The 18,896-nt window shown below is 44.4% G+C and overlaps 1 protein-coding gene across 1 annotated transcript in view; it reads left to right on the top strand.

Moving 5' to 3' along the window:
• Nucleotides 1–18,896, top strand: part of ITGB8 (integrin subunit beta 8) — a 269,162-nt gene that overhangs the window by 136,972 nt on the left and 113,294 nt on the right. Inside the window, exon 5 of the mRNA XM_086941884.1 lies at nucleotides 3,494–3,659. Coding sequence (XP_086798010.1) covers nucleotides 3,494–3,659 — 166 coding nt within the window. The remainder of the gene's footprint in view (nucleotides 1–3,493; nucleotides 3,660–18,896) is intronic.

Below are 18,896 nucleotides of genomic sequence, written 5' to 3'. Positions count from 1 at the left end.
TAACAAGCGAAGGAGTAGAGACAGAAGCAACAGCAGGAGTTAACAGAGCAGGAGCAGTAGCGGGAGCAGGAGTATGTGGAAGCGGAGGGGCAGTAGGGATAGCAACAGGCAGAGGAGCAGGAACAGTCGGAAGAACGGGTGCAGGTTGAGGAACAGGTGGAGGAAGAATAGGTGGAAGAATAGGTACAGGGGGAACCACAGGAGCTGCGGTACCCTGTACATACGGAGGTGGCGACTTCATAAGATAGGACATTAAAGGATCCTCAACTGCTTCTTCCTTCTTTTCCGACTCCGTAGGTAAAGCAGGATAGCATTTATCTATAGTCATGCGCTGTAGCCTATCGAACACTTCCTTTTCCTTGACCTCCTTGTCACGCTGAAATTGCTCTGCTTTCTTTACAATGGTAGCAACACCATCTCTCTGATTTCGTTTAGTCTGTCTGATTTCTTTCTGTCGGGCTTCTTTACGCCACAACCGAAAGGCATCAAACATGGCCGGCCTTGACTTTTTCTCGAACAATGTAGCCTCTAGGTTATCTAAGATCGGGGTCTCAAAGCTACCATGAGGTGGCCAACTAAGGACACCGTCCTTCTTAGTATAGCGAATCCAATAATCATTAAAAGTAATCGGGCCTAGCCCATGTTTACTGTACAGTTCATAAGTCGGAGTTGCAACCGGAGGTATCGGACACGAGTCCTCCAGTCGGGAATCCGCACCACAACGTCTGAAACAACTAAACAAAGTACTACGACCAGGCATCTTGCACACTAGCCGAGTTTCACAAACGTCAAGGGTTACGGGATTTACCAAGTCCCAGCAAAAAGCAAAAACCCTCAGTTTTTGGTGGCTGCAGTCATCAAACAACACAACAAAGTACCAAGAACCACAAATGCAATGGAACCATGCAACCACTAAGCAACCACAACCAAGAACTCTGGGACCGACCCACAAATACTTAACTCAAAGATCGATGGCGTCACCAGGAAGGCCCGTCAGTCGTCTCGCTCTACCAAGGTCTACGCCAGGCGCCAAAACAGGTCTACAGTCAGGGCAGCAGTCCGTCGCAGCCGTCAGGAGGCGGGAATCTTCGCGGGGAAAGTCTTCGGGCCACTTGTTTCGACAACAGGATCGATGAAGCGGAGTGCACCTTCCCTCGGAGATTTCACACGAAGTTCCTCACGATCGTCGGGCTTGGACCGGTACCACTGATGCAGCCCCACATTGGGCGCCAACTGAAGGACTGGGTTCTTTAAGACCCAGCGGCGCCAGGGGACAACACCTGAAACCTTCGTGGGTAACCTGCTCCGGCGTACGAATGACAGAGACACGGGACACTTCCTTCGGCGTCAAAGATTCAAGGTTTATTTACTGCAGGGAAACACAGAAGTCACAGGAAGTACAACGAGTGTAGTTCGGGGAGACTGCTTCAAATTGGGTCTGTGGATCGCTTCTTTTATACAGAATTCTCCCCTAGGTTTACATAGCACACAAAGGTTTACAACCCGGTTCCCACAATTATCCCCGAGAGGGGTCGCTTTGGTCACTTTGATACTCATAAGGTCCGGAACAGAAGTGTGGAAACATTTGGCGGTTCCCAACTGTAAAAACCCATCTTCCCACCATTAGTACATTCCAATCAGCAGTAAAACAGATCGAAAAAGGAACAAGGACAGGTGCAGAGGAAGATGGAAACAGTGGGGAGATTGGAAAAGGGTGTAAAAGGGGCGGTATCGGGAAACACGAACTACAGGCATCAAAGGGACGTGCCTAATGAGATGCACGGCTGAGACAATAAACCGGCACGGCGAGATGAGCCTCGAGCGGGGCCATCTGCCTTACAGTATCATCCCCCTCATCATAAAGACACTTACAAAGGACATGTGTCTTCCGCAAATATCTTGGGAGCCCCAGGGTCGCGAAGCGGACAACGTCCGTTCGCTGGCTACTTGAGGGCAAGAGACAAAATGGATGCCGTATCTAAGATGGAACCCGTGGGTACAGATGGAAAACCCACGTAACAAATGAACGGTTTAAGTTAGCACAGCGAAACTCCGCACACTTACTAAACTCGTCATTTGCGGTTCGTAGATACCAGACTCGACCATATTCGTGCGAGTCGAAAACACCACTTACAATTGTCACGGAACCTCACTGTATAGTGCTCACTCATCCTTTGCACATGTACTTTTATTAATTTGATTATTTAACCTATGTCTACAGCGCAGTTGTACCAAGCGTTATTTGCAAGCATTACAAATAACCAGTTACTGACATAATCCAAAATCTAATATGAGAAAGTGAGGTGAACAAAATGGTAGAACTAAATTTCGTCTAGATTTCCAACTGTGCTTCTCCTAACTCTCCTCTTGCCTCTCATGAATCAAAGCTGAAACACACTCCTTTATTGGCCAACATTGTTTCATACCAAGGAGGATTGGCCTCCCTAATTTTATAACTCTACTTTATTTTAAAGCAAAGTTTCAGGAGCCTCTTTTAAAAAACAGCTGTAAAAACAGATTGTCAGAAAGGCTTGTGTGTAGGACATCTCCCCGGAGGGGAATACCTAGGGAAGAAACTAGGCAACTGTTCAGCCATTGGATCTCAACTGTAAGACTAGAGTTGAGGCTACCAGGATAAGAAGGTTCCTTAAAGCGCAGAAACATTGCATCCTTATCAAAGTCGTGATTGAATCCATATTGATAAATATGTTTATTTTCTTTAATATTTTACTTGACATGGGATTGATATAACTAACCATTTCCAAACTGTGCCTCTTTTAATCTAGGCATAGGTTTAACAATGTACACACTGGCTGCAGCCTCACTTGGACGTCGCACATAGTCCATTTTACACCTCTCTTAATATGTGTTGGCATAGTTAATGGTTATGCAACATAGTGATCCTAGCTAGCTCATAGAGTGTTATATTTAGCATTTAATTTCCAGAACTGGGGTCAGTTTCCACTGTAAATGTCTAGGGCTGGTCTGGAATGTTACTTTGCTGTTCCACTGCCCATTTCACAGATGTGCTCCAAATGTGAGTATTAAAATGCTTTCTGCAGTCTCACATTTAGAATTTGATTGTTAAGCAGCTTGTGCTGAATTCTTAAGAGGCATATAAAAATATTAAATATGTAAAGGAAATAAACAGAAAGAATTTCATGTGTTAGTGAAAGTTACTTGTGGTTAGGGACTGTGTGGCAGGTTCAAACTGCTAAAACTTAAAAAGCCAGTTATGTGGAATAAAAAGAATATGCCTGGAAAGACTGGGAAAAGGTTCATTTCTCATTACTTGTAAATAATCTGTCATCTTCACTTTATGTCCACTTTATACATTAAGATGCTTGTCCATCATACTTTCACTTTTCATGTTCAAAGAAAACAATGCCATTTTAGAGATAAACGTGTAGTACTGAAGTAAATTTACAGGATGTTATTTGTTGTACAACTTTAGAAGAAAGTTATGCAGAGATATTTTTCTTATTTTGTGCAGCGACTATTGGCGTGATTGTATGCGTCCTCATGGTTTCATTCATGTGCTTCCTTTGACTGACAATGTTGCAGACTTCAAAAGTGCAGTCGGCAAACAAAAGCTTTCGGCAAACATTGATGCACCTGAAGGGACATTTGATGCAATGCTGCAGGCAGCAGTGTGTCAGGTAAGAAGGTTTGGTGACAGACCATTCAAAAACACCTCTGTTGTTAAGACCTTAAAAGTGATGCTCGTTATCCAGGTTCTTGTAACTTTGCTGCTTGTTTATTTGCCATTACTTACTGTTTTCTCCTCCCTCTATGTTCCTTTTCATGTTTTGTACATCTTCGGGGCAGAGACTGCTTTCTAGAACAATATATCAGAAGTGTTAGGATAGGACGTCACGTCAAATCTTTAGATTGTCCATGGCGATTCCAGTGTCCTCTAAGGGTTCCAGCAACGGCCCTACACATAGCAGTCTCACATGCGAAGGGATATTAAAGGAGTGTATCAATACAATTAGGTTCTGATCGCAAATCTATGGGTTAACAGTTTCGAGAAACTATTCACTGCTGGAGAGGGTGGTTTCGAGTTGAATATTGATACTATTTACAACAGGGAACTTCTCGAATATCCTTGAAAATTATTTTTTTCACCATGAAGTTCTTTGTCTTGAAGCATCACACGAATCTGATATAGGTGAGAAACCTTCCTTAATGCAGAAACGAGTGGTGAAGCTGCCCCAAACTCTAGGCCAAATCAAACACATACAACCATTTATTCTGTAGTCATCCAAAAAGGAACAGTAATGTGTTCCGAATCTAGGCATTATGCTTAGTAGAATGCCTTGTTTAGATGTAATAATGCAATTTCTGAAATGTTTTGTTGTTGTGGTGTCTATAGACGGTTTGGTGTACTGTATTTTTAGTTCCTTAAACCTTTTCTACTCTGAATACCACATTTATGAAAGTCCTTAATTAATTGCTGTTATATTGGTTTGGATATCATTACTAAAAATAACAGCCTGCGATACTAATTGCTATGATCCAGGGGTGTGGCACGAACAGTATGGAGATTGTTGAGGAGAGAGACAATGCTATATTTTTCTCTATTATGCTTTGTGTATGGGCATACCGTAATTGGATTTTTCCTCCTATTAAGGTCAAGGTAGGTACACTTTATTACTGTAGCTAAGCAAAAGTTTATACATTTATAACATTTCTCTTTTTGGATTTTATTTAAAATACACATTCATGGATAGCCTGTGTCACCTGCCTATTGACATTAAAGTCTAGTTGACACCTTTTAACTTATTGCAGTGTTGTATAACGTGTATACTCCCAATGTGAAGAGCTGCTGAAAACAAGTTGCGAAACATTATTTACCAGTTTGAGGTAATGCAGATGCAACCCTGTTTTCTTGATTGGTAATTTTGAATACATTGAACGTGTGCCTATATACACACGTTCCATAGATGTGGATTTAAATTGTTCAATAGTACATCAGGCTGTAAAAGAAGCGTTCTTCACAACCCAAGCACTCGTGCACCAGTGCTGCAATCCTTGGTACTGCAGTTTGAAAGTAGCCTTAAGGATATCACAGTGCCTATTGCCATAGACGAGTCAGGCATATATGTGTTTATGTCTGTGGGTATCTCCCTCAACATGCAACATGATTTGTGGTTGCATAAATGTGCTTTGTGTTTGAATGAAAGGAGGGCTGTTGACTTGATTTTGCCTTGATCATGATTTTCTTTATGGGAGAGTTATGATTTTTGGAGTCCTTAGTCAGGACCTAAAAAGGTGTTAGTTTGTGGCCCTGTCTTTTTATTTACCTGGCTCTCCACCGGGTCCAAGACCAGGACACAGAGAACCAACTGGTGAGTCGGAGACTCTGGCGATCAGATTGCCATGCTGGAGGTTTTTGAGTAATTTGTCTCTCCAATATTTGGCTGGATTAATGTGCCATTCTCTGGTTAATCATCCAGTTTATGTTTACTGTTTACCTATCCCTTAGATTTAAGGTCCGGGGGTTTGACACTTTCTACAAGAGGTAATTGGAGGAATGCCACACACAGAGGTTATTTGTCTTTTTGAACCATCGGGTCCACTTAGCATGTGTAGATATCCTTATCTGCCTTGTGGAGGTCTCTTTTTTTATTTTCAAGAAACAAACTCCAACAGTGGAACTTTGTGGATTGAAAAACACTGGAACCAAACATGCAGTGAGCATTTTCTCTGTGCATTGGAGCCATTAATCCTTTCCCCTAACCCCAGACGACTGGAATGCCCCTCTTGGCAGTCCCAGGTAAGAAAATGAGTGAAGATCACTCTGCAGTAAATATGGTGGGGTGACCATGATCTTGACCTACAGACAGGTTCCAAAAAAACCATCAGGTCAAAGGTTAATGCTGGTAGAGCTAGTGTAAGTCTACCTCCATAAATAGAGTGCTTCCCCTGACTCTATATAGAGTGGGGAACTGCAAGTTTGGCGGTCAAGAGCACTGTCAACTTATACCAATTCCCCGCTCTGACACACTTTAAATGAGGTCCTTAGTTATTGCATTACTCACCTTTCCACCTGCATACTGTAATAAGTTTCAATTTTCTGTAAGATTTCATTCTACGCAAACGTCCAGAGAGTTGGAACTTTTTGAGGACTGGCTCCTGTTACTTTTAAATTTACTAGACGGGCACACATCTAAGAAGAGGAACTTGGAGGTAAAAAAAGATTTGCCTTTTTCAACATTTCTATTAATTTTAACATTTGTAATAGGTTCCATTCATCAGGTTCATTCTGGTTCACCGGTAGTGATTAGTATCAGACCAGGATACACTCAAAAGAACCCGCTCATATATCCCTCCTTAGTACATCCACTATACACAGTTTCATTTGTATCAAATGTTTGAGTACTTTAAGGAAAAATGCACTCTTGGGTGTTTTAAGAGCCATCAGCACCATTGTGTGGCTGACTTTCAGTGCCATCCATTTCATTGCAGTCCTAGGGCCTGATTTAGATCTTCGCGGATGGATTACTTCGTCACAACTTTGACGGATATCCCATCGGCCACAAGATATAAATCCTATTGGATAAAATGGAATTTATTTTTCGGTAGACAGGATATCTGTCACCGTTTTGATGGAGTAAACGGTCTGCCAAGATCTAAATCAATTGAACAATCAGAAAGCCAATACTGCAATGACCACTTTATACTAATTTACCTGCGCGCAAAGAATTGAACTAAGTGCGGGGCAGTGACAAAGTCCTAAGATCTAAATCAGGCCCCTAGTTTTGGACATTAACTAGCCACCCCCTAAGCATAGTACCCTTGTTTTAAGTTTCATATAGACAAGAATATCCAATTGGCAACCAAAAGAGCCACTTCTACGAAACAATTACATATTTTTGTGGATTTAAGATTAACGAATAAGGTTCGGTTTTGTTCCCATGTGTTCTCCTATTAATTCCATTCAGTAAAATAGTCACCTGCCCCTGGAATAATTCCACAGTGTGACAAGTCAAAGCTTCTGAGTAAAGTCAGTGTGTATCCAATGACATCTAGGGAACCTGGTCTCCATCTCACCATATGTCGTCTGGAAACTTACTGAGTCCATTAAGAACAGTTTAAATAACTGCATCGAATCGAAAGTTATGTAATTTAAGTTGTCATTAAACTTTGAAACACTCTCTCACCCCATCTACAATAATTTTCTCTCTATTTCATCAAAACAATTGCTTGTTGCTGTGCGAGTTTATATCATGCATCTCTAAAAAGGTCAAGTAAAATTGATTAATAGTTGTGATTCAATATTCCAAATTTCGTAGGATATGTAAAACACAGAGAGTTTGAAATTCCATGTTTACAGGATTCCAAGCTGACTGGTCCTTGCTTACAATACGGCATAATGGGTCGCTGAAAGCTTCCATTACACTTTGGAATGTGCATAGTTCATCTGATTCAAAAGGTTCTACTGTATGAGTAAACCACATGTTTATAACATAGCACAATATTCATAGTGTCTAATTTTTGCAAATGCGGGGAGCTCTGCGTTTGGAGCTGTTGTCCAGGTATCCCTCAGTGCTCTACTGCAAATGAACAATACAGAAAGGAGTGAAACATTAACATTTTAGTTAACATAAATATGACCATCATTGAAAGAGGGCACTAAAGCCAAAATACCAAAGAGCCTATAAGGACTTCCCCAATCCTGTTCAGGTTGAAGCATCATTCTGCATGTCATCCAAGTATATTTTAGAAAATGTAGGCGTGGCGCACTGCGTAGATTTTAAGGAATTGGTTAAGTCTAGAGTAATTTGAAAAGGTTAAAGGTGCTCCTACAGGTGACGCAACTGTTCGAGTGCGTCCTGAATAGTTGAGGGGTTGAGTGCGCTACTGGGGTGTAGGCGCATCCCTGTTGTTGGGCACACTCATGTGGTTCTTTGTGCTGAACAACATAATAGATTCCGTGAAAGTTCAATCAAAGTTCCAAATAGTAAGGTTTGTAGAGTTTATTTAAAGATTTTCATTGTGACATATTTTATGCTTTCTTGATGTGAATCATCACTCGACATAAAGTTGAAAAAGGCTCCAATGCATTTCGGACTGAAAAGTCCTTTCTCAAGGAGCGCTGCAACAAAGAACACAAAATGACCCAAATCAATGATTATGTACAGAATACAAATGCGTAAACTTAACAGTGTTACATTAGAGTGTGGGAGGGTCAACCACATGCATCCTTAAAAATCCTGATTCCGTACTAAACGGCACGCTGCCACCCGTCCTCACGACCTACCCTCACTTTTCCCGCACGGTTGTTCTCAATCCTTCAGCACGTCCTTCCAATTTTCCGACACTGTCCAACACTCTTGAAGTCTTTATGTTACTGTGTTTTTAAGGATGCATGTGGTTGACCCTCCCACACTCTAATGTAACACTGTTAAGTTTACGCATTTGTATTCTGTACATAATCATTGATTTGGGTCATTTTGTGTTCTTTGTTGCAGCGCTCCTTGAGAAAGGACTTTTCAGTCCGAAATGCATTGGAGCCTTTTTCAACTTTATGTCGAGTGATGATTCACATCAAGAAAGCATAAAATATGTCACAATGAAAATCTTTAAATAAACTCTACAAACCTTACTATTTGGAACTTTGATTGAACTTTCACGGAATCTATTGTGTTGTTCAGCACAAAGAACCACATGAGTGTGCCCAACAACAGAGATGTGCCTACACCCCAGTAGCGCACTCAACCCCTCATCCAAGTATATTTTGGCACTCCAGATTTGTTTTGCCCAGACTGAAGTGAATGATCTATCGGTTCAGCAACCATAGGGAAATGCACAGGTAAGAAACATTCTTTGTTCAAGTTTACTTCACCATAAACTCCCCAAACTTCCTTCTTCTTGGCAACTTCATCGTCCACTTTGAAGACCCCTCTGACCACTCCTCCACCGACCTCCTCGAGAGTCTACACAACATAGGACTGCCAAGCTTGTCACAGACCCTACTCACAATGCAGGACACACCTTAGATGTAATCTTCTCAACACCAACCAACCCATCTGGAACTGGAGAAGAATAATGGAAACTGATCGGCGTTACAATCTTAAAGAAAACCAACCCAACACCACCAATGAACTAGCTGCAGACATCGCCAACTTAAACCAATGGATCTTCAACTGCTCCAATGTCCTTGCACCCATCAAAACCCACAAACATTGCAGAACCAATAGCCAGGCCTCTTGGTACACAAAAGAACTCCTGCACTCCAATAGACTTTGCAGCTGCTGGAGAGGAAGTAGAGAGCCAACCATGACGCTGAGGTGAGATCAGTCTACAAAGCCTCCCTCAGACACTGCTACCACCGCCTGAGAGTTACGAAGAAAAGAGCTCTCACAGATAGTATTGCAGCCAGTTCCAACAGCAGCAGAGAGATTTATGCCATCATCAAAGAATTCCCCACCCCAGAAACCTCAACCAAATCCATCACACCTTACGAGGAACAGTGCAACAGTCCTTCAAGTTACTGCAACAAAAAAATTGAGAAGGTCGACAGCAACTTTCAAAGCAACCAAACCACCTTAATCATATCAACCATCCACTCCAGAGCCCCCACAGACCCTTGTCCACATCATAATTGCAACCTAGGAGGGCCCATGATCATTAAATTCGTCACCCGAATTACCTACTCCTCCATTGAGGCTGCAACCTTCCCAGAGGAGTAAAAGCATGTTGCTGTAACACCCTCCCAAAAATAACATTGGCTGACCCAAATTAACTTAGCAGCTTCTGACCCATCTCCCGACCACTGTACTGAGGAAAGGTGATAGAGAAAGCAATCACACAACAACTCACGAACCACCCAGATCCCCAAATCTTCTCAACCACTCCCAATCTGGATTCTGCGGCAATCATAGCACAGATACAGCACTTATAGCCCCCACAGATGAAATCTGCACCCTGCTAGACCGAAGAAAAACTGCTGCCCTCTTACTACTGGACATCTCAGCAAGCAGCATTCTACCCTGTGTCTCACTCCAGCCTCATCAAACAACATGACACAGGCATCCAAGGTACTGTCTTTGAATGGATATGCACCTTCCTCACAAAGAGAACACAGCAGATCAGACTCCTTCCTAAATCGGAACCCAAGGACCTGATTTGCGGAGTCCTTCAAGGATTACCCCTCAGCCCCACCATGTTCAATATTTAGATAAAACTAAACACAGATGTTATCAAATCCCACAGAATCTCTATCATCTGCTACACAGATGACACCCACCTCATCCTGTCCATGTCAGACAAATCCTCCACGACCAGATCCAACAATACCAAATGCATGATCCACATACCAGAATGGAGGAAAAGCAAGTGCCTGAAATTCAACACAGATAGAACTGATGTGCTGATGTTTAGGAACAAAAACTCCCCCTGGGACTGCAACTGATGGTCATCAGAGCTAGGTCCTACACCATCACTCACCAACTCTGCACGCAACGTGGGAATCATATTAGATGACAGGCTCAACGTGGTTGCTAAATTGAATGTGGGCAGCTGCTGATGCTTCCACATACTATGCATCCTTAAAAAAATCTTCAGATGGATTCCCAAGAGCACCAGATGTACCTTCACTCAAGTCAAAATCACCAGCAGACTTGACTACACCAACACACTCTATGCCAGAATCCCCAACCACCTCCTCCACTGTCTGCAGACCATCCAGTTCAATGCCACCAGACTCATCCTGGACCTCCCCCGGTGTACCCACGTCACACCTCATCTCAGATATTTACACTAGCTGCCAATACACAAATGCTGCCAATTCAAACTCCTCACACACACATACACATACTGTACAATATTGAACCAGCATACCTCAAATCCGGCCTCCACTTACAATAGCCCTCCAGACACTGACACTCTGTACCTCTCTCTCTCTCTCGCTCGCACTCACATGCACACACACCCTGCATCTGCTGAAGCAGTACAGGAGGGCCCGCCTTCTCATACCTTGCACTCAAACACAGAACACCTCCCACTACAACTAAGGGTAGCCTCCTCCTCACTTATGGAATTCCGCAGACAGTTGAAGTCCCGACTCTTCAACTAAGACCTTGCAGACGACCTTCATGCCTGCTCCAGTGCCTGGATAAAGTATTAGGTAATTAGTCACACTTTGCATATCCATATAACCTAACATGACATGACATAACTTGAAATCATTCACCTTGCAGCGCATGATGAGACCCTCTGTTTACTCCTTCACATTTAGTAGAATAGCACAAGCATAGAGGGAAATCAGTCAATCAGGCAATTGTGAAGCACACTACTCACCCATGAGGGTCTCAAGGCACTGGGGGTGCAGCTCCGTGTTAGCCGAAGAGTCAGTTCTTTAGGCTCATCCTGAAAGTGTGCAGAGTGGTGGCACATATGATGTTGACTGGGGGCTCGTCCAGGCCTTTGCTGCAATGTTGGAGAAGGCTCTTCCACCTGCTCTGGTTCTGCGGATGCGCTGGGTTTCTGCTAGGGTGAGGTCGGCAGAACAGAGGTTTCTCTTGGGTACGAGATTCTTTTGTTGAGGTATTTGGGTTCAGTGTGGTGGAGGAATTTGTAGGCGTGAGTGAGAAGCTTGGAAGTTACCCTCTTCTCGAAGGGAAGCCAGTGGAGGTCTCACAGGTGTTGGGTGATGTGATCATGTCGTGGGATACTGAGGACGTGTCCGGCCGTGGTGTTCTGGATTGTCTGGAGTTTGTGTACTCCAGTCTGCTTGTTATGGTGAATGGGCGACGGTCTTTCTAGATTCTGAGGGATCCATTTGAAGATCTTGCGAAGCATACAGAGGGTGTTAAGGCAGGTGGAGGCAATGGCGTTGATCTGATGGGACATGGTGAGGGAGAAGTCAAGTATGATGCCGAGGTTCTGGGTGTGGTCCATTGGGGTTAGCAAGCACGGTGGGCAAATAGGTGTTGTCCCAAGCTGAGGGGGTGGGTCCGAGGATGAGGACTTCTGTCTTCTCTGAGCTGAGCTTCAGACAGCTTCTGCTCATCCAGGATGCAACGTCTTTCATTCCTTCCTCGATGCTGGGCCTGGTGGCATTGGGTTCCTTTGTGAGGGAGAGGATGAGCTGGGTGTTGTCGGCGTAGGATACTATGCTGAGTCCATGCTATCTGACAATAGCAGTGAGGGGGGCTGTGTAGATGTTTAAGAGTGTGGGACTGAGCTACAATCTTGGGGTACTCTGCAGTTGATCTCTGTGGGTTCGGAGAGGAAGGGCAGGAGTCTTATCTGTTGGTTTCTGCCAGCGACGAAGGAGCAGAGCCAGTCAAGGGTGGTTCCCTGTATGCCGACGTCGTGGAGTCTGGCTGTGAGAGTGCGGTGGGAGACGGTGTTAAAGGCTACTGAGACGTCTAGAAGGATGAGGGCCACAGTGTGGCTTTGGTCGAGGATCATGCAGATGTCATCTGTGGCGGCGAGGAGTTAGATCTCAGTGCTGTGGTTGCTGCAGAATCCGAATTGGGAAGGGTTGAGGATGGCATTCTCTTCGATGAAGTTTGTCAGCTGGGCGTTGACTATCTTTTCGGTGACTTTGGCACTTTGGCTGCGAAGGGAACGAGAGAGATGGGTCGGTAGATGTTCAGGTCCGTCGGGACTGCAAAGGGTTTCTTGAGGAGGGACTTGACTTCTGCGCATTTCCAGCTGTCAGGGAATGTGCCGGATTTGAAGGTGGCATTGATAATGCATCGTAGCTCGGGTGCTATGCCGGCGGCGGCTCTGTGGAAGATGTGCTGTGGGCAGGTGTCCGTGGGGGCTCCTGAGTGCTCTTCATGTTCATGGGGATATCTTCAGTGGTGGCTGGGGTCCAGGAGGTGATGGTAGGTTGGTTGTCCATGGGCAAGGCGTTGATGGTAAGCTGGCTGTCGTTGCTGGAGGACGGAGTGGTGTCTGGAGTTTGTTCGCTGAAGGTGTTGTAGAGGGCCTTGATTTTCAGATGGGAGTAGGAGCCGAGCTTCTTTCAGAGGTCCTGGGAGGGTGTGATGTCCATGGCTTCACTGGGGAGTTTGGTGAAATGTTGGCTGATGCTCAACAATTCCTTTGAGTTGCTGGAGTTGGCAAGGATTTTGTTCCAGATTCTGTCATGGCCTTTTTGTGGGTGGTCTGGTTTTCTGTGGTTTTCCTGTCCCTCCCTTGTTTTTCAATACATCTGCAGGTGCGTCTGGATTCTTGGAGGTTGGTGGTGAACCAGGAGGCCTTCATGGGTCGCTGTGTGTTGGGGTTGCGGAGGGGGGCGAGCTTGTCTGTGCAGTTGGTGATCCACTGGTGTAGTTCTTTGGCAGCAGAGTTGGCTTTGGTCGAGGCAGGAGGGGGATCGTGATTGAGGGTGGAGTTGAGGTGCTCCTCTGTGACCTTGCTCCAGTTCATTCGCAGTGGGCTTGAAGTGGGTTTCGGAGCAGTGGCATTGATGAAAGAAAAGTGTACGCAGTGATGATCCATCCAGAGGGGCTGCGTGGTGTGGCTGAAGCAGATGTTGTTCCCTCCTGCGAAGATGGGGTCGAGGGTGTGTTCTGCCTCGTCGGTAGGGGTGGTGACGAGCTGTTTCAGTCCGATGTTGGAGACATTGTCCAGGAGTGGGGAAGGCATGGCTTGGCAGTTCGGGCTGGACTGTTCCCATGAGGCAAGGGTCAGACTGATTTGCATATAGCCATGTCTGAACTTGGGTGGCAGAGTGGGCTAAAGAACGGTGATGGACTAAACCCAGATCTTTTGACTGGGTGTGAGTGTTGGATTGGCTCAGATGCTCCGTCCATTACCAACCCCTTTTTTACCGATTGTCCAGGAGTGGGCTGGAGTTGGGGTCGCTGAGGTTGTCGAGCTGGAAGTTCAGATCTTCGATGTGTATGTAGTCCATGAAGGTGCTGGCGTGGCGCACAATGAAGTCGGCAATGGTAGAGGTGAACCAAGTTCGAGGTCCGGGGGGGGCGTCTGTAGGCAAAGGTGCCACTTAGGGTCATTCTGGGGCAGATATAGATCTAGAAGTGGAGGTGTTCGGTGGTGGAAGGGGAGTCACTTGGTGGAAATCAGTTGTTTCCTGCTTGTCCAGGCAATAAACAGGCCCATAGCATTTGCTGTAATTCTACATGCCTGTGGCTCCACCGCCAAATAGAATAGACTATAGCTGGCATTCTTGTCTAAAGACACTCCAATCTACCTCAGAAAGACTCTAGTCATGTTCACACTTACTAGTGAGTCCACATTTTGTTGCTTGAAGAGCACTAAGGAAAAGAACACATTCTTTGGAGAACACCATATACATAGAAGTAGCCTAGCATATCAAACACCTTATTTGTGTTATGTTAGCCTACCAAGGGTAACAAATCTCATTTGGCCTTTTCCAAGGTGATATGAAAGAGTAGACTAAGGATAGCTACCATCATGCACCTATGGGAAACCGTTCTAATTGTAATTCACCAAGTAAAACTCATATTTTGTTTGCAAGGGTTTAACCCAGAATCTTGTAAGCAAGATTTGGTTAGAGTAGTAAGTGATATGAAACCAGGTATGATGAACCTTGCCACATATGTTGACCATGGGACATATTAGATTTGATTAACTAATTGCTATCATGTAATTTAACCTAATTTGTGTGATAGGATTCTTTTTGTAAGCCACCAGACTTGGAGGTCTTATTCCTCCTCAGAGCATTGATTGATCCCACAATTTCTTCTACTGTCACCTGAGATTCTAATTTTTCCCCTTGGGCATATGTCAAATTTGAAAGCCATGCCACTTGTTAAATAGTTTCAACTTTCTGTGGCTTGCCAGTAATGGCTACTAGTATAATCAACCACAGTGTTTCAAGAATACTATACTGCTTTGTTGGGGCAAGCGGGCCCAGCAACCATCAGCGGTCTTCAATATAGCAATGCCAGATTTCTTGCTCTCACAGTGTAACAACTACGCCAAAAATCATCTGTAGTCCTGGTGTTGTCTCGTCACATTCCTTTATTAATACCAATGTGAAAGCCTACCCGCTATAATAACATACTTTGCTCTAGAAGGAATCAGTTAACCACTTAGACCACAACTCTGGATGGCTGTTTGTGCTGCAAGTATGGTGTGTGGCAGGGTTTCTTTCCATAATACATTATCATACATATATTTCAGGCCTGATTGTATGCCACCTTGAAAGCATCAAGGGGTAGATTTACAAGCCCCTAGTGCCACCTTTGCGTCACTTTTTCCATGTTAAAAGCGAAGCAAAAGTGGCGCGAGAGGCTTGAAAATCTGTCTCCAACTCTTTAGCTTGTGTGTGTGAGACAGGTCTGGGGTCTAAGAGAATATTCTGAATGGTAATGCTAAACAGTGTGGTCAGGATCACAATGTTATTTTCAGAAATTAGTGACAGAGATGTCAATTTACGTTGTCACTCTAATAAAACAGAGAACTGAAAATCTTCCTTTTTCTGAAAGATGCACAGCTAGGTGTAGTGAATACAGATGTTAGGTCATCCTACCTCATACAAATTAGAAACAAATATGGCTAAACTTGCATTACCTTCCCTTTACTTCTGTAACAGAGGTATTGCTAGTGTTATGGAACAATGATGCAATGAATCAAACATGAGTTCTCAGTTTCCTCGTCGTAGAGAATATTTGGAGGCAAAAGTATAAATGGATGTGAGGATATTAGCAGGCAAAGACTAATTGCTAATGGGGACATGCAAAGCTGCTGATAACCAACTGCAGAACTGGCTTTATAACTAGTGCAATGATTAATACGTGGCTTGGGACAGAAATAATTAGGGTGTTCTAATAACCATTTAGCAGATATAACAATCATGAGGCTGAGAACACATATACAGATATTAGATAGGAACTAGACTAATCAATTGACTAATGTAGGGACCTTGGATGAAACATGCTTGGGGTTTCCCTCATGTTCATTTTGTTTGATATGATGACTTCTAACAGTACTATAATTATTGGTATAATTCTCATGCAAACAGATTTATGGGCAAGCAGTACAAAATTATTAACCACATGTATGTGTGTCTCCTATTTGGTGAAGTTAGATTTTACATTGTAAGTCTGAAACTACCACCACTTTTAGAAAGTAGGCATTTTCTTTACCCATTCTGTGCCTTTACCTGTCTCTGAATACATGTCTGGTTTGGGTGACAGCTTTGGTGTGCCATTTGCATCCTGATAGCCCATCACAAGGCTGAAGGGCCTTCCTTCGGTAGATTGGGATGGAGGAGCTGACACTTGCACCTGAATAGGGCTGTACCTGCCCCAACATGTAGAGCTGGCTTCATAGCCCCCTGTTGTGAGTCTGGAACCAGGGCAAGAAAGTCAGGGACACTGTGATGTTCAAAGGCCTCATTGAAGTATCCACCACTTCAAAGGCACATTTGGGTATAAGTACTGGACCCCTGAACCCACAAAATCAGAACTCTACTTGAACCAAGGACATTCTACCTGGAAGAAGAGCTGCTGTGCCGTAGGAGGAACTGCCATTCTGCTAACTGCATTGCAGTGTTGTCCTGCTGCCTGCTGATTGCTGTGCTGTATGAGGGACTGCCACTTTGCTACCTGCTATCCTTTGTGGGCCTGCTGCTTCGTGCCTGGGAATGAGAATGACTGCATCTGTTCTCTACATCCTTGAACCCAAGATTCTAAAAAGGGCTTGTTGGCTTGCCTTCCGTTTTTCTGAAGACTCAGGGACAAACAAGACTTCTTGCAACTGTGCTGGTGCTGCTTGACTCTTCCATTTGTTAGCCCTACCCTTGCCTGAGCTGCCTCCTTCAGTCCCAGGCCTCAGAAGTGGGTTCTGCAGCTTTTTTCTGCAAAAATCAACACATTGACCCCTTTGCGCTGATTGGAACCGATTCAGTGCCCTGCGACGCTGACACAGTGCTTATTCAACGACGTTGCAAGCCCCAACTGAGGGGTTCGATGATGACACAGCCACAATCCAAAGACATCGCTGAGAAGCTCGACTCCAACGCATCGATCTGACTGCGTTAATCGTAACGGATGCAGGGAGCCCTTGAAGCTCCATAAAGGTACTTTTTTAACAGTGCCTGCGTGGGTTCTGTGACCAGCCCGCCCTCCATTGTGGTGGCCTGAACTAACGATTTACCCCGGGCTAGTACGATCTCAAGTAACCTTTTAGCGCCATTGACTTCTACGCAATGTTTTCACATTTAATCTTTAAAAGGTTATATCTGACTTCTACTGTTCGGATTTTTGTTGTTTTGGTCTTATTTTCTCAGATAAATATTCTATATTCTTCAACGCTGGTAAACCTGGCTGCTCTGTGCCAAGCTACCAGAGAGAGACAGCGCAGGTTAATTTAGATTGTGTATATTTTGGAAACGACCTGAACAAAGCAAGGAGTGCCACATGTGCCATTTCAAAGCAAGCGCAACCATGTTTGCCTTAACCACGCATATGCCTTAACCACGCATATGAGTGTTTAAGGCAGTGCGTAGTCTACATGCCGAGGTGGGCTGGCCCAGGAACAGGAAGGATCAGGAGAGGACATGGACTGGTAAGTGGGGCTTGGGGCCGGGTTGTGGGGGGGCAGTTTTTAACATTTGGAGGTATTTTTTAGGGCTCAAGGTTTGGGGTTGTTCTCAGGGCTGGGGGGTGGGGTTGTTTTAGGGCTGGGGGTCGGGGTTGCTTGTAGTGCTCGGGGGTAGTCAGGGTAGTTTTGGGGCTGGGATAGGGTCGTTTTTAGTGCCCAAGGGGAGGTCGGGATAGGGCTGGGGCATCAGGGTAGTTTGTAGTGCTGATGGGCAGGTTGGGGTAGTTTTTAGGGCTTGCACGTCAGGTAGTTTTTAGGCCTCGGGGGTCGTGTGAGGTTTAAAGGCTCAGGGAGCAGTGTCCATTTTAGAGCTCAGGGTGGGGTCAGGTACTTTTTAGAGCTCAAGGGTGGTTGGGGTAGCCGTTAGTGCTAAGGGCAGGTGGCATACAGTGTCATCTTTACCACATTCCCCTATACCACTCATGCCTTTACAAAGAAACTGCATGGTAAAGGAATGCTTGGTAAAGGAATGCATTGTTCAAATGCATTCTCTGGTTTAGGCATCGTAGTAGAGGCATGCACGGTTTAGCCATTCGTCCCTCTGTCATACAGCCTTCTGATTTACCCGGACAAGGATCAATAAATCCTGTTAACATCTGTTATTCAGCACCCTGATGCCCTTGGGTCATACATGCTTTTTACAAATACACGTTATGTCATGTTAGGATTGAGGTACCTACTTGGACATGGTCATTACCTTTGCCAACTAGAGACCCAATTTCTAAAGGTATCTATATACAATACTCTCCCAGCGGATCAGAGTTACTCTAGGAATGGTGCCAGACTCCTAACAGTCTTTATCAGAATTAGCCTATATTTTTGAAGAGAGGAGCGAGAAACACCTGCAAATTATTATTTCCGTAAAAGGTGTGATTTGTATCATTGCTCTTGAGTCTTAGGAGATCTACCCAGGTGTGCCCTTTATCCCCAAGATGTGGAGTTCAAGGAGGTGATGGGAAACTGGGCAATCATTTTGTGCAATCACAAGGGTATAGAAGCACCCCGTTCTTTTTAGAAAATAGGTTCAGGACCTAAATATGAACCTGAGTTTCTTTATGTCATAGATGGGGTCTAGTACAACACGCATCCCAACTTGCAACCTACCATTTACTAGGCTTATTGGCAGAGGATACAATGCCTCAGAATTATGTGGGGAAGTGTTGCACCGGTTGTTCTCTGCATCTGTTTATTGCCTGACTAAAAATACTATCAAAGCATTTTACATTTTTTGAAAACTGTTGCACCATGCAACGTAGTATATGTAACTCAGCTCTTAGTATGTGGCCTGTCATATACTGTTTCTCCAATTCACTCATTTTTGCCTTTAATATCTGGAT

This window comes from Lissotriton vulgaris, chromosome 10 (genome assembly GCF_964263255.1).
Source record: "Lissotriton vulgaris chromosome 10, aLisVul1.2, whole genome shotgun sequence".
Lineage (NCBI taxonomy): Eukaryota > Metazoa > Chordata > Amphibia > Caudata > Salamandridae > Lissotriton > Lissotriton vulgaris.
Note: the sequence above shows the minus strand (reverse complement) of the source record. Positions and strands in the feature narration are given on the sequence as shown.